At 33.7% G+C, this 16,132-nt stretch overlaps 1 protein-coding gene across 3 annotated transcripts; it reads left to right on the top strand.

Moving 5' to 3' along the window:
• Window positions 1-1,211: 1,211 nt before the first annotated feature.
• LOC110652421 (B-box zinc finger protein 19) lies at window positions 1,212-15,795 on the top strand. Of its 3 annotated transcripts, none has more exons than XM_058141452.1 (6): window positions 1,212-1,677; window positions 3,363-3,459; window positions 3,571-3,686; window positions 3,778-4,020; window positions 4,166-4,251; window positions 15,386-15,795. In XM_058141452.1, the coding sequence occupies exons 1-6, from the start codon at window positions 1,585-1,587 to the stop codon at window positions 15,387-15,389; spliced, it is 639 nt and encodes a 212-aa protein (XP_057997435.1). In that variant the 5' UTR covers window positions 1,212-1,584; the 3' UTR covers window positions 15,390-15,795. The 3 variants fall into 3 exon arrangements, with proteins under 3 accessions (XP_057997435.1, XP_057997434.1, XP_021663703.2); XM_058141451.1 differs by having other exon boundaries at window positions 1,215-1,677; window positions 4,166-4,261; XM_021808011.2 differs by lacking the exon at window positions 15,386-15,795 and adding an exon at window positions 4,342-4,583 and having other exon boundaries at window positions 1,215-1,677; window positions 4,166-4,261.
• The last annotated feature ends 337 nt before the right edge of the window (window positions 15,796-16,132 follow it).

Here is a 16,132-nt window from a genome sequence, read left to right on the forward strand (position 1 = left end):
TTTGGTGATATGGGGTATCATCAGCCTGGTGTACTGTACTATAAAATTTTATTGAATGAATTTCTTTTATATATATGTTTTATGAAATTATTTTATTAATGATTTTGATAGCATGAACATGATTTTATTGAATAGAAAATTTATTATGAAATTAATCAAACATCTGTCTGTTCCTATTCCGTTGTGTGCTCTAATTATCATTCACTGAGCATTAGCTCAAACCATGCTTTCTCTGTCTATTATCTATTTCATATCAGTAGAATTCAGCAGTTGATCCAAATATTCAATCTATTTTTTGAAGAGGGACAAACTTTGATTTGTTATCATGGTATGCTCGAATTCATGTTTCATCGGACTAATAATTAGTTTAGTTTATTGAATAGTTTAATTTTTTATTTGAAATCTATAGAAATTTCACAGTTTACTTATGACATATTTATGTTGTTTATTTAGTGTTTTGTTTATTGGGATTTTATATTTTTTTTATTAGTAAGTGACAATATATTTATTCAAAATACTTTGATAAGACTTGCATGATTTAAGAATACATAAATTATGCGCCCATCACGACATAAAATTTTAGATTGTGACATAGAGCAAGGAAAATATTTCATTAACGGAAAATAAGATAAAAAATAAGTATAAATCAATACATTATATAAATTAATATATTATATTTTTTATAAATAAAATAAATAATTTAAATAAAAATAATATAAAGAAGTTGATAGCATTTTTTGTGGATTTTTGAAAAAATGACACTGAAAAATAAACAATGAGTGAACTCGCATGCCTTATTTGAATGGTCTTTTTTAAAGACAATTGTTTTTCTCTCTTTTTGGTCAAATGCCAAATCAGTTAGAAAAAAAAAAAAGAACGGTGAAAAAAAAGTCGTTTTAATATCTAATATCAAATCAATATATATTTTTTTTTTTTTTTTTTTTTTATATGAAAATTAAACTCAAAGGTCCAATGCGATATTAAAATTTGATTATAAGAGAGAGCGCGGAGTGTGTAAAAAGTCCCGCAATGCTTCAATATCTGAAACCCATCAAGACGTATCACGAGGATTTACACTGAGATCAATATTTACTTTGACCGCTCAAAGAGAAATGAGAAATTTATTAGAAATTTTATTTATTTATTTATTTATTATGAGGGTGGATTATTAGGCAAACGCACGTGCTTGAGGAAAAGCAGTGACCAGTGATTAGTGAAGAAAGGAAATACATAGAGACTTTTGGCCAAGGTCGAAACTATTCCTTTTCTTTCTCCAGTTTCTGAGACTCCAAACGACTTCCATTTGTGTCTCTCCTCCTCTCTGCTCAGCTTCTTCCACTTCTTCTCCTTCACACGCTGTCCCTCTTAAACCTCCATTTCTGCATCTCTCTCAATCTCTCTCTTGTTTCCTTCTTCAATACTCTTTGAAACTGATCAATTCTTTTCTTTTGCTCTGCAAAACATAGAAATGGCGCTCACGGGAAGAAAGGAATAACAATGAGCAGCACGGATTAAAGAGTGAATTAAATTTATTAAGTTAATATTTTAAAAAAAGAAACGAAAAGTAAGTAAGTAAATAGAGATATGCGAACGCTTTGCGACGTATGCGAGAGCGCCGCTGCGATCCTCTTCTGCGCCGCCGACGAGGCCGCTCTTTGCCGCTCCTGTGATGAGAAGGTAGTTTTGTTATTAATTTTATCTTTTAACGTCTTTCTCTTGTGATGCTTAAAAGTTTGATTAGTGAGTTTGTAATTGAGTTGATCGAAGTGGACGATTGGCTTGAGGTAGTTTATCTCTGCTATGATGAGTTAAAATGATTCAGGTGTTTGTAAAGCTGGAAGTAACTGTTTTCTTAAGTTCTTTATACGTGAAGTTAATTGAATTCTTAATCGTCTGTTTGTTTTGAGGGAACTGAAGGGAAATGGGGAGAAAGGAAATGAGATCAATTTATTTTCTTTTGTTTGGATGTTTAAGTGAGGAAGAGAAAAGAACAGAAATAAAAAGAGAAGGAAAGAGGAGGGGGAGGGGAGAGGATTACTCACCTTACATTTCCTCTCAAAATGGAGAGAAATGGTAGGAAATTGAACTTTATAAGCTATCATTTTTTTTTTCGAATTTCCATATATAACCTCTTATCAATGCAATTAATGTTCCAAGGCTATCATAGTACAATGATTTTTTTTTATATACTTTCATCAATCTTCTAAATAAACATACAAACAATCAAAGAGAACCTTGTTTTCTTTTCATTTCCCTCTCTGAATTTCATCTTCTTTCCCCTGCAACATTTGATTACCAATTTTGAATGCATGTTAAAAAAAAATGAATACAAGTACAGTTAAAAATTTATTTTTTGAATACAATTAGAATCTGCTAAGCATGATATTCGAGAGATAAATCTAGGAATAATGTTCTCGTATTTCCATGTGATAGTTTGGAATTTTGGATTTAATCATTCTCTTATGGTGTGAGTGTTGGCTTTATTAGCCTGTGATCATATCAGTTGACTTTTTTTTTTGGTCAAATTGAAGCAAATATGTGTTTACTATCTTTTTCATTGCCAGTCTACATTATTTCTTAGGTAATTTGGCCATTTACCCATGTTAATGCCTCTAAAGGGACAACTTATGGTTAATGCTTGAAATTTCTATTGAGAGGTGTTAAGTTCAAAATGTAATTGCCGCTGTTTGGGGCTGAGGCGGAGGAATTGATTCGTGGGAATGAGAACTACTCTCACTAATGAAGTGCAAACTCACCTACATAACATTCTGAGCATGGGCAAGTTTGTTTTATAGACACAAAATTACTTGACTAACACTGTAAAGTATGGTTGTATGGTTTTCTTGCCCAAAAAAGAAAAAGGATATCCATTATGCATTAACTTGATTTTATCCACGTGTTCTCAATGTTTAGATAGTGAGATTTGACATTTTAATTGTAAGGCATCTAATGAATTCTGAGCTAGACATTATTGAGAATGAGGCCATCTGGTGCTAAATTTTTGGTGCAAGGACTTACCGTAAGGGTTCTTACTTATTGCCCCAGGGTTTACTTTCGAAAATATGGCATAACTAGGCATTTGAAGATTTTGTTTAGAAGCTCATATTTCACAGCAGATATGAAAAGTGTGAGTAAGAACTCACATTGGTATATAATGTTACCTTATTAGCTCTGTACTTATTATTAGTTTAAGTGTGAAATGTGGACCATTTGTTTTCTTAATGATAATATGTTGATCTTGCTTGTGTAATTTTCGAAATTCTCGTCCACATCTCTTTTGTATATTTTTTTACTCTACCGAAAAAATAGCAACAATACAAAGTACTGCTGCATCATGTGTTTTTTATGCATTGGAGTTGCAGGTCCATTTATGTAACAAGCTTGCTAGTCGACATGTTCGTGTTGGGCTTGCTGATCCTAGTGATGTGCCCCGTTGTGACATATGTGAAAATGCACCTGGTATAGGTTTTTAACATTTAGCAGTTTTGCTTTTTGCAAGGATATGCATATTTGAACTTCTGTTCAGGAATATGAGAGATTTTTTATGCTTCCCTTGCAACATGCATGTAGCTTTCTTTTACTGTGAGATAGATGGTAGTTCCCTCTGTCTGCAATGTGATATGATTGTGCATGTTGGGGGTAAAAGAACCCATGGGAGATATCTTCTATTGAGGCAGAGAGTTGAGGTTTGTGTCTCTGGACTGGGAGCTTGGTTTTTATTTTTTTCTGTAAATAAGGTCCCAAAAGTATATGCTTCCCTTTTGTTGTCTGGTTTAGTTTCCAGGGGACAAACCTGGCCATTTGAATGAACTTGGACAGCAAGCTCTTGATCAAAATGAAGTAAGGAGGGACCAAAAGCTGGCATGTAAACTCAGGTTGACAGACAATAAGCAAAATCACAGAGCATCCCCCATTTCAATGATGGAGAATAACACTGATGGTGATGGCAAGATTGACAACAAATTGATTGATCTTAATGCCAGGCCTCAGCGGATACATGGGCCAAATTCAACTAACCAGGTACTCACTTTTCCGCTGACCATCTTGAATCTATGTTTACATTTTTCAAAATCCATAACTTCATATTCATATGCATGCTAAGAACTATAATTTTATGCATTAGATTTACTCCTTAACAAAATTACATGGTTTTGTTTCTTTCAAGGAACAAGGTTTAGATGTTATGAGTGGTACTAATCATGAATCTGCAAGTGTGGTTCCTGCTGGATCCTTCAAAAGAGATCCTGAAAAGTAAGCAAAGGTATAATCTACATACTTTATAATTAATCAAGTCTGGTTCAAAGTATCCTTTCCTCCATTTATTATCAAGTTCACATACAGGTTGATGTCATGGGAAAGCTTCAAGTTAGCTTTGAAATTGCATTCCCCAAACTAATGGGCAGAGAAGATCTCTTATCTAAAACTTGAAAGCTGTACTGCTTGTATGATGCTAAATGTTCCCCCCCTTATGCCCCTAATTTCTTATGTTTTCTTGGCATGGCACTAAGTAATATTTCTTGAATTATTTGAAGAGAAGTAATGAATTGTCATTCTTAATTGAATAGTGATAATTTTATTGTTTAGCATGGCATACTATTTTTATAAGGTGGTAAAGTGTTATGCAGAGTTTGATCCAATCTGTAAATTTCCAAGATTTTTCATTTTGTATTTTCGCTGATTGCACCATAGTTTTAAATTATGGTTGCAGGTAACAGAAACATGCCTATAACAGTTGTAATATAAGGGTAACGGCTTGTTGCTACACAAATATCTTAAAAAATGTTGCTAAGTTTATGAAATGAATAGATATTTAAAAAATATAATTAAAACTAAGATATATAACTAAATAATAAACATAAATATATCAAATAAATACATTAAATCCATTTGATGATCTAAGCTCAAGAACTCAAGTTCTTGAAATGAATAGATATCTATATATAAATATTATAAAGCTGAATTTTGAAATAAGTTAATACAATGTTGACAGGTGTTTACTCTATTTTTTTGCCAAGTGGCATCTTTTGGAGAGAAAAGGTTCGCTACCTATTTATGTTCCAAGCCCCAGCACCTTCTCTCCTGCATCCCTCTTATTCAATTCTTATTATGAAATCCGTCTTTTGCTCTGTCTACCCTATTCTTTGGCTTCAGTTTCAATGATTTTTCGTCTCCCCCTTAATAATCCTTCATGTATAAAACCCCCACCCCTTTAGCTGTTAACATCATTGTAACACCCTAGGCAAATCCCACATCGGCAAAACACGGGAGAGATGCTGGCTTTATAAGTTAGCGGTTCGTAACCCCTAGTGACGCGTTTTAAAACCGTGAGGGCTTCGGCCCAGAGCGGACAATATCACTAGCGGGCCGGGCCATTACATTTGTGGTATCAGAGCCGCTCCGCGTGCAACCTTGGGCGATGGTGGGGCAAACCTCAGCGAGGACGCTGAATCCCATAAGGGGGGTGGATTGTAACACCCTAGGCAAATCCCACATCGGCAAAACACGGGAGAGATGCTGGCTTTATAAGTTAGCGGTTCGTAACCCCTAGTGACGCGTTTTAAAACCGTTACATTCGTGGTATCAAAGCTCTGATACCAACTTTGTCACGACCCAAAATTCTGAACCGTGACCAGCGCATAATTTAAGTATTCTTAAATCATGCAAGCCTTATCAGAGTATCTTGAATGAATATATTGTCACTTACTAATCCCAAAAATAGACAAAATCCAAATAAACAAAATGCTGAATAAACATCATAAATATCCCATAGGTAAACTGCGGAGTCTCTACAGATTTCAATAAAAACTTAAACTGTTCAATAAACTAAACTAATTATTAGCCCGAGAAAACATGAATTCGGGCATACCATGAGAACAAATCAAAGTTGTCCCTCTTCAGAAAATGGACTGAATATTTGGATCAGCTGCAGAATTCTACCGATCTGAAACAGATAACAGACAGAGAAAACGTGGTTTGAGCTAGATGCTCAGTGAATGATAATTATAGCACACAACAGAATAGGAACAGGCAGACGCTTGATTAATTTCACAATAAATTTTCTATTTAATAAAATTATGCTCATGCTGTCAAAATCATTAATAAAATAAATTCATAAAACATATATATAAAAGAAATTCATTCAATAAAAATTTTATGGTACAGTGCACCAGGGTGATGATACCCCACATCACCAAAGGCCAGATGGTAAGCGCGCTACCAGATATCAGATACCTTCCTCCTCCTTCACAGATATCAATGCATATGATACTAATGCAAACCATAAACTGCAATAATGCATGACTCGACAATGCAACCTAATACCGTAATAGTCCATACGGCGGGGCCAGATAGCAGAAACAGATACTGGGCACAGGTACCAATTCAAAACAGAAAATCAATTTGTACAAATCAATCAAAATCAATAAAAAAAATTTCAGATAGCAAATAATAACTGATAGTGCAATTCCAATAGTGTATTTTAATAGTTTCAGAGACTCAAGAAAATCAAATCAATCTCAAATCAATTCAATAAAATCAAATCAATCTCAAATCAATTCAGTAACACATCAGTAAATTTCATAGTCAAATATCAATCAATATAAATACATTAAAGGCCTGTTCTCGGAATCCTAATGGGTCTAATGCAGAGATAGTTGACAAAATTAATTATTTAATCGAAATCGAAATAAAATTCAATATTAAAATAAAACTCTAGAAAATCATATATAAAATAATTGTTAAAATATTAATTTAAAATTTTATTTAATAACAAACTTAATGCTAAGAAATTTTAAAAGGGACTAAAACGGTGTCATGTACTATAATTATCACTCACCTGGAACCTCCAAGACAATAGTTATTTTCAATGGAAGAGAGACAATTTCAACTGACTGATTGAATATTTGAATCTCCTACATACCCAAAATATAAAAGAAAAATATTAAATAATAATAAAATAATAACTCTTGTTTGTATATATATATATATATATATATATATATTTGCGGATTTTGCGGATTTGTGGTGTGCACGTGGGAGGAATGGTTTTGCGGATTTGTGGTGTGCATGTGGGAGGAATGGTTTTGCGGATTTGCGGTGTGCATGTGGGAGGGATGGTTATACTTATTTATATATATATATGGTGAATGGGACGGGACGGACGATGGACGGGACGAACAATTATAGTTTTATATATTAAAATATAATAACTCTTGTTTACATATATATATATATATATATCAATTATTATGCAATAATAATTATGATCAACACAATTTAATACCAATGATCAAAAAATAATTTTCTAGAGTAGTTGTAATAGATCAAGAAAATAAAATAAAATTAGATTCACCCATTATTGAATAAGGAATGAGAATTCTTACCTTGAAAACAGAATCGAAAGTGATGAATAGAGAAGTAAAAATTTAAGGTTTCTCTGTTGAGAGTATTTGATAGAAAAAGGAGGTGACAAACAGGTTTTGAGAGCAAAGTTTAGCAGAAGAGATGATTAGGGTATATATATATTTCAAGAGTTCTATTAGGTGTAGAATGGGATAAGAGTTATTATTGAACTGGGTTGTTCAGATTGCAGATATATATTTAATTTCAAAAATAATATATATATCTAAAAATAAATAAGCAGACCATCTAATAAAATATATATTTTTTATAAATATATTAAATTATTGTTAGCTAATTAAAATAAGATAATAATAAATAATAAATGTATATGGGTTTTCACATACTTCCCCCCTTAAAAAAAATTTGGTCCCCGAATTTGAATAGACAAAATTCTAACCTGAAGAATCAAATAAGTGAGGATATTTGGCTCGCATTTCAGATTCTGCCTCCCATGTGGCCTCACTACTTGAGTGATTATGCCACAAGACTTTGACCAAAGCCACTTCCTTAGACCGGAGTTTCCTAATTTGTCGATCTAAAATCTTTACTGGTTGCTCCTCATATGACATATCATCCCTAAATTGCATGGTTTGAGGTTGTAAAACATGAGATGGATCTGGTACATACTTCCTAAGCATAGAAATATGGAAAACTGGAACTCCATGAAGACTAACAATCTTGTTTGTATACAACTGTGCAAGTTTAGCAAAGTCATATGTAGTCTTCACAGGAAGGAAGTGAGCAGATTTTGTCAATCTGTCCACTATCACCCAGATTGCATTGTAACCACCTCGTGTACTAGGTAAACCCACAACAAAGTCCATGGCAATATGCTCCCAATTCCACTCGGGAATAGGCAATGGCTGAAGTAACCCAGATGGTCTCTGATGTTCTGCCTTAACCTGCTGATAAGTCAAACATTTAGCAACAAAGTCTGCAATATCCCTCTTCATGCCACCCCACCAATAATGCTCCCTTAAATCACGGTACATCTTAGTTGAACCTGGGTGTACTGTGTAAGCAGAATGGTGTGCCTCCTCCATGATTTCTCTTCTCAACTCATCAACATTGGGGACACAAAGTCTAGTGCCATAACTAAGAACTCCATCATCATTCAACATGAACCCTTGAGCTTGGCCTTGATGAATATTATCTATAATCACACACAGCTGAGAATCCCTCTTCTGAGCAGCCTTAATTCGATCAATCAAGATAGGCCTAACTCGAAAATGTGCTAAGAATGATCCAGCTATAATTTTAAACTCTACTCCCTGATCTAGCAACCCATGTAATTCACCAATCAAAGGCCTCATCTTGGTAGATATATAGGCTAAACTACCAGAAGACTTCCTGCTTAGAGCATCAACCACTACATTAGCTTTTCCAGGGTGATACTGTATGGTGCAATCATAATCCTTCAGCAATTCTACCCATCTCCTTTGCCTAAGATTAAGATCACGTTGGTCAAATATGTATTTGAGACTTTTGTGGTCAGTGAAGATTTCACAAGTCTCACCATACAGATAGTGCCTCCAGATTTTCAAAGCAAAAATTACTGCAGCCATTTCCAAATCATGAGTTGGATAATTCTGCTCGTGCCTTTTCAACTGACGAGAAGCATATGCAATAACCCGTCCATGCTGCATTAAAACACATCCTAAACCAATCCTAGAAGCATCACAATATACTACATAACCCCCTGATCCAGATGGAAGAGCTAACACTGGTGCTGTAGTTAAGCGAGTCTTAAGCTCCTGAAAACTTTTTTCACAAGCCTCAGACCACTGAAATTTCACATTCTTCTGTGTCAACTTAGTTAAAGGTGCTGCAATACGAGAGAAGTCTTGAACAAACCGTCTATAATACCCTGCTAAACCCAAGAAACTACGAATCTCTGACACAGTTGTGGGTCTAGGCCAATGAAGCACTGCCTCAACTTTCTTCTTATCAATGCACACCCCATCCTTAGATACTGTATGGCCTAGGAAAGCCACACTATCTAACCAAAACTCACATTTTGAGAACTTGGCATATAGCTTGTGTTCTCGTAAGGTCTGAAGGACAATTCTCAAATGCTGTTCATGCTCCTCCTTACTCTTTGAGTACACTAGAATGTCATCGATGAACACTATAACAAATTGATCTAAGAAAGGCTTGAAAACTCTGTTCATGAGATCCATAAAAGCGGCCGGAGCATTGGTAAGAGCAAAAGACATTATAAGAAATTCATAGTGTCCATAACTAGTCCTAAAGGCCGTCTTGAGTATGTCTTCTTTCTTGACCCTCAATTGATGATACCCAGATCGAAGATCAATCTTGGAAAAATACTTTGCACCTTGAAGTTGGTCAAACAGGTCATCTATGCGTGGAAGAGGATACTTATTACGCACAGTTACCTTATTCAATTGCCTATAATCAATGCACATTCTCAAAAACCCATCATTCTTCCGTACAAATAACACAGGAGCACCCCATGGAGAAACACTAGAGCGAATAAACCCCTTATCTAGTAGGTCCTGTAGTTGCTCCTTCAACTCCTTAAGTTCTGCGGGTGCCATATGATAAGGTGCCATAGATATGGGCTCAGTTCCAGGAACTAAGTCTATACCAAACTCTACCTCTCGCTCCAGGGGTAAACCTGATAAATCTTCTGGAAACACATCAGGAAACTCTTTAACCATTGCAACATTCTCCAAACCTACACCTTCTACCTGAACATCTCTAACATAAGCTAGATACCCCTTACACCTCTTTCACAATAATCGTCTAGCACTCACTATTGAGATAAAATTACTAGATGCTATACTGCGATCTCCCTGAAATTGAAATTCTTCCTCCCCAGGAATTTTAAAGAGTACAACTTTATTATGACAATCCAATGAAACGTGATAAGTGGCTGATCAATCTATGCCTAAAATCACATCAAACTCAAATATATCTAAAGAAACAAGATCTGTAGCTAATTTCCTTTCTCCAATGTGAACTATACATCCCCTATACACCATATCAGTGTTTATTGCATTCCTCATAGGTGTTGATACTCTAACAAAGTAGGTGGTGTACTAAATATCGTGGAAAAGTATGGAGAAACAAAGGAATGGTTGTGCCCCAGTCTTAGCCATAGTCGTATGTTTAGATGTCTGATTAATAGTTTGAGGTGGTACCTCCCTTGTTGGATCAAGGTTTGCACCATTAAGACCCTTGACCCAAGCTCTCCTCTTACGTTTAACAGACTCAGGCACCTATTCATTTTAATAAACAAGTATTAAATCTGAAAATGTGAGCCAAATTAAGACAGGTGAAAAAGTATGAAGGACGCAGATATCTAAAGCAATGATAAACTAAAAAGACGTTAAGGATCCTATGCTCCGCAAGTTTACTAGACCTCAACCGAGCTCTGATACCAACTTTGTCACGACCCAAAATTCTGAACCGTGATCGGCGCATAATTTAAGTATTCTTAAATCATGCAAGCCTTATCAGAGTATCTTGAATGAATATATTGTCACTTACTAATCCCAAAAATAGACAAAATCCAAATAAACAAAATGCTGAATAAACATCATAAATATCCCATAGGTAAACTGCGGAGTCTCTACAGATTTCAATAAAAACTTAAACTGTTCAATAAACTAAACTAATTATTAGTCCGAGAAAACATGAATTCGGGCATACCATGAGAACAAATCAAAGTTGTCCCTCTTCAGAAAATGGACTGAATATTTGGATCAGCTGCAGAATTCTACCGATCTGAAACAGATAACAGACAGAGAAAACGTGGTTTGAGCTAGATGCTCAGTGAATGATAATTATAGCACACAACGGAATAGGAACAGGCAGACGCTTGATTAATTTCACAATAAATTTTCTATTTAATAAAATTATGCTCATGCTGTCAAAATCATTAATAAAATAAATTCATAAAACATATATATAAAAGAAATTCATTCAATAAAAATTTTATGGTACAGTGCACCAGGGTGATGATACCCCACATCACCAAAGGCCAGATGGTAAGCGCTACGGATATCAGATACCTTCCTCCTCCTTCACAGATATCAATGCATATGATACTAATGCAAACCATAAACTGCAATGATGCATGACTCGACAATGCAACCTAATACCGTGATAGTCCACACGGCGGGGCCAGATAACAGAAATAGATACTGGGCACAGGTACCAATTCAAAACAGAAAATCAATTAGTACAAATCAATCAAAATCAATAAAAAAAATTTCAGATAGCAAATAATAACTGATAGTGCAATTCCAATAGTGTATTTTAATAGTTTCAGAGACTCAAGAAAATCAAATCAATCTCAAATCAATTCAATAAAATCAAATCAATCTCAAATCAATTCAGTAACACATCAGTAAATTTCATAGTCAAATATCAATCAATATAAATACATTAAAGGCCTGTTCTCGGAATCCTAATGAGTCTAATGCAGAGATAGTTGACAAAATTAATTATTTAATCGAAATCGAAATAAAATTCAATATTAAAATAAAACTCTAGAAAATCATATATAAAATAATTGTTAAAATATTAATTTAAAATTTTATTTAATAACAAACTTAATGCTAAGAAATTTTAAAAGGGACTAAAACGGTGCCATGTACTATAATTACCACTCACTTGGAACCTCCAAGACAATAGTTATTTTCAATGGAAGAGAGACAATTTCAACTGACTGATTGAATATTTGAATCTCCTACATACCCAAAATATAAAAGAAAAATATTAAATAATAATAAAATAATAACTCTTGTTTGTATATATATATATATATATATATATATATATATATATATATTTGCGGATTTTGCGGATTTGCAGTGTGCACGTGGGAGGAATGGTTTTGCGGATTTGTGGTGTGCATGTGGGAGGAATGGTTTTGCGGATTTGCGGTGTGCATGTGGGAGGGATGGTTATACTTATATATATATATATATATATATATATATATATATATATATGTATATAAACAAGAGTTATTATATTTTAATATATAAAACTATAACTGTTCGTCCCGTCCATCGTCCGTCCCGTCCCATTCACCATATATATATATATATATATATATATATATATATATATCAATTATTATGCAATAATAATTATGATCAACACAATTTAATACCAATGATCAAAAAATAATTTTCTAGAGTAGTTGTAACAGATCAAGAAAATAAAATAAAATTAGATTCACCCATTATTGAATAAGGAATGAGAATTCTTACCTTGAAAACAGAATCGAAAGTGATGAATAGAGAAGTAAAAATTTAAGGTTTCTCTGTTGAGAGTATTTGATAGAAAAAGGAGGTGACAAACAGGTTTTGAGAGCAAAGTTTAGCAGAAGAGATGATTAGGGTATATATATATTTCAAGAGTTCTATTAGGTGTAGAATGGGATAAGAGTTATTATTGAACTGGGTTGTTCAGATTGCAGATATATATTTAATTTCAAAAATAATATATATATCTAAAAATAAATAAGCAGACCATCTAATAAAATATATATTTTTTATAAATATATTAAATTATTGTTAGCTAATTAAAATAAAATAATAATAAATAATAAATGTATATGGGTTTTCACAATCATCAAAGAGCATATCATCGTGATGCTTACAGTAGAATGTGGCATTTCTCAAGTGTATGAAGAAGCATTTTTGAACCTGGAGAAATGCCTTGATAAAGGTTAGAAAGTCACTCGCTATGTCTTTGGCTTGTAAGCAATCTAATATTTATGTTGGTTTTGCTTTTGAATCTTCCAGATTATGCATCTGAATTTGTATCAATAGATGTTGCACATTTTAATTGTATGTTGTCTTAAATGAGATTTGTGTTTTTCTGTTGGATTGGGCTAAGGAAACATTGTATTACATTGATACTTTAAGTATACTATGTAATTTCACAGCGCAACGTGCAAGAGATTGGCTAGTTTAAATATATAATTAAAACTAAGATACACAATTAAGTTTTGATTTGGTCTCTGTACTTTAAATAAACCTCGTCTATTTGATGATCTAAGCTCAACAACTCAAGAATGCCTAAAGAATCACTTGAGAAAATTGAGAAAAAATGACTACAAAAAGTGTAGAAAACTGAATGAATAAAGCCAACATTGTCTCTACACCAAAAAAAAGACTCCAGCTGCTGCCTCAAATGAAGACTGCCCAAAAAATCCTCCAGATGCTGCCTCACGAGAATAACAGCCGTTACGGCCGTGAAGTAGCAGTTGGGTAACAACCGTTGCCGTTACTTAATGGTCATAATGGCTGTGACACACCAAAATTTAAAATGCCATTGTTTCAAGGGTGTAACAGTACCTGTAAACAACAGCCGTTACATAATGCAATGGCTGTTTTTTAAAACTATGACCTGCATTGAATTGCTTGTTATCTTTTGACTGCATTTAATCCTATAATATTTGGAAAGCTGGAGTATATGTAAACTTATGGTGATTTAACTGGAAGGCTTCATCATAGAACCAATTTAATTAGCCAGTAAAAGCAAAGAAATGCCAATATCATGGTAGCTATTTACTCCAGGCATGGTTCTTGTTTTGCTGACTGGCTTCTTGTTTGGTTGTGATCAATGTAATTGACCAACCTAAATAGAAATTTTGAATCTTTTAGGGGGAACAGCTTCATCCACAGTAACCAATTTACTAATTGTGCCAAGAAGTGGATATTATGTTTTGACTTCAGAAGTATGCTTGTACTTGAAAAGGAAAATTATTATTGTTGCATGTCTGTGACGTGCATGTGGTTTGGATGTGATGATAGAATTCACTGTATGTTAATGATGATGATTACACCACCTCATTCATGGAATTTTTCCTGGTTGTTACACTTGTTTGCATTTTTCAGATGTCAGATTAGATAAAATATGCGTCATTTATTTTTGTTGATAGGTTCCAGAGCATTGATTTAATTATGACAGTGAAATTTGATATTATATGATTTTAGAGTTGGTCCATGTCTATGATAGACAATTTGCTGAATATTATTCTGGACAATTATTGAGTTAGTGTACAAAATTAAAAATCATAGTCTTCATTATTCTATGATTGATAAATGCTTGCTTTTTGGGTTGGCCCGATTGGGGATTACAACTTGCTTGATGGACAGACTTTAAAACCTGGAGAGTTTTCAGGTTTTCTTTTATCCACATGCATAGATATAGAGCTCGTCCTCTGCGAATATGCATTGTTTGCAAGTGCATATGCCATATACTGCAGATGGCCTCTATGCTTCTGTTTTTGTTAAGTGGTTATTTTCAAGAGTTCATGATTCATTTGTTTTTAGGATATGTGGAACTTCTAGATGAACAGAGTACATCTTGAAGAAAAAAATTATGAGTTACAAAAACTGAGTCCTGTTCTTTTTATTTTTTATGAGCTTTTGCTTAGAGGCCCTGCATTGTTACCATGAAGGCAGGCATTGCCTAGATGCCTTCACCCATAAATGTCACTCTGTAGTGATACTAGTAGGACTTTTGAACAAAAGTGGGTTGTCAGTGTAATGTGGAGTTGCAAAAAATTGGAGGAAATGTTTAGTCATGAGTTGAACAAGAGACTCTTTTTAGAGCACTGATTGGCTAAAAATGCCTTTGAATTGGCGTAATCATTTGAATTTCAATTCAACTAGCACTCTTTATTGAATTTGTATGAAGACATGAGCTTTCTTCTTCTACTTGCTCTCCTTGTTTCTGGATTGTCCTCTCACCATTCATAGTTTGGTTAGAATCATAGGTGGGGGTTTTATTGTTTCATTGTTATGACTTTATTGCTCGGAGTATTAATCTCTAGCTTATCATTTGGGCTATGGTCGGACATAGACACTGTAAAGTAGTGCAAGAATGAAAATGAAAGGCAACTGAAAGCATATATACGTGCGTACGCTTTGTTGAAGAGTCTTCGCTATCTGAGAATAATGTGGACCCCTCTCATTGTTCAAATTTGTGGCTGCAGGTAATTTTGGATCCCTTAGTGACAAGTTGAGTAGCGCAACCTGATATAGCCTGTGTTGATTGTTTCCACTGGCTGAACACACCCACTGCCTGCTGGTCATTGCTTTTATATTCTATAAAGTTGTGGTGATTCGTTTGGAATGAATTTTTTTTCCCCTTTGAAAATCAAATGAAATAGGTTTCATTACTTTGGAGCAATGCAAATGAGGCAAGTCTCTCTTTAAACTGACATTACAAGCTACCCTGTCTGCTGTCAACATGTTTGCCTATTTTGTAGCCCACTTAATCTTTGTCTCATCCGCAATTGGTGGTAATAACCAAAGAATGTCCTCTATGTGGAAAGAGATTCTGGTACTATTGCAATTCTAAGGAACCAGTGGTTATTAGAGGAATAGAGTTTTATTCAAATCCTATCTAATATTTCGCCACCTTATTAGGGAAACGAAGTAATACTCTCACCTAGGGTTGTGGGTTCGACAAAGTTTATTTTGAAAGTATTCAAATTGAAATTAACAGATTAAATTATAAAACTACATGTGTTTAATTTTTACAGTAAACATGTGGGTTTGATTTTTACGATTTTTTTTATAATTTTTACTACTTTAATGCTTTTTAGACTTTTATAATTTAACTCTTAATAAACTTTTTGCATATACATATTATCATTAACTAATTGAAAAATAAATATTAATTTAAAATATATTATTTAGTAAAAATAAATAAAAATAAAAAATAAAATAAAGTTATT

The sequence above is a fragment of the Hevea brasiliensis genome, unplaced genomic scaffold, assembly GCF_030052815.1.
Source record: "Hevea brasiliensis isolate MT/VB/25A 57/8 unplaced genomic scaffold, ASM3005281v1 Scaf1, whole genome shotgun sequence".
Classification (NCBI taxonomy): Eukaryota; Viridiplantae; Streptophyta; class Magnoliopsida; order Malpighiales; family Euphorbiaceae; genus Hevea; species Hevea brasiliensis.

Coding starts and splice junctions, on each gene's coding strand:
- LOC110652421 (XM_058141452.1), top strand. CDS start 1,585: ATGCGAACGCTTTGCGACGTATGCGAGAGCGCCGCTGCGATCCTCTTC. Junction 3,460..3,570: donor CATATGTGAAAATGCACCTG/GTATAGGTTTTT, acceptor ACATGCATGTAG/CTTTCTTTTACTGTGAGATA. Junction 3,687..3,777: donor TATTGAGGCAGAGAGTTGAG/GTTTGTGTCTCT, acceptor TGTCTGGTTTAG/TTTCCAGGGGACAAACCTGG.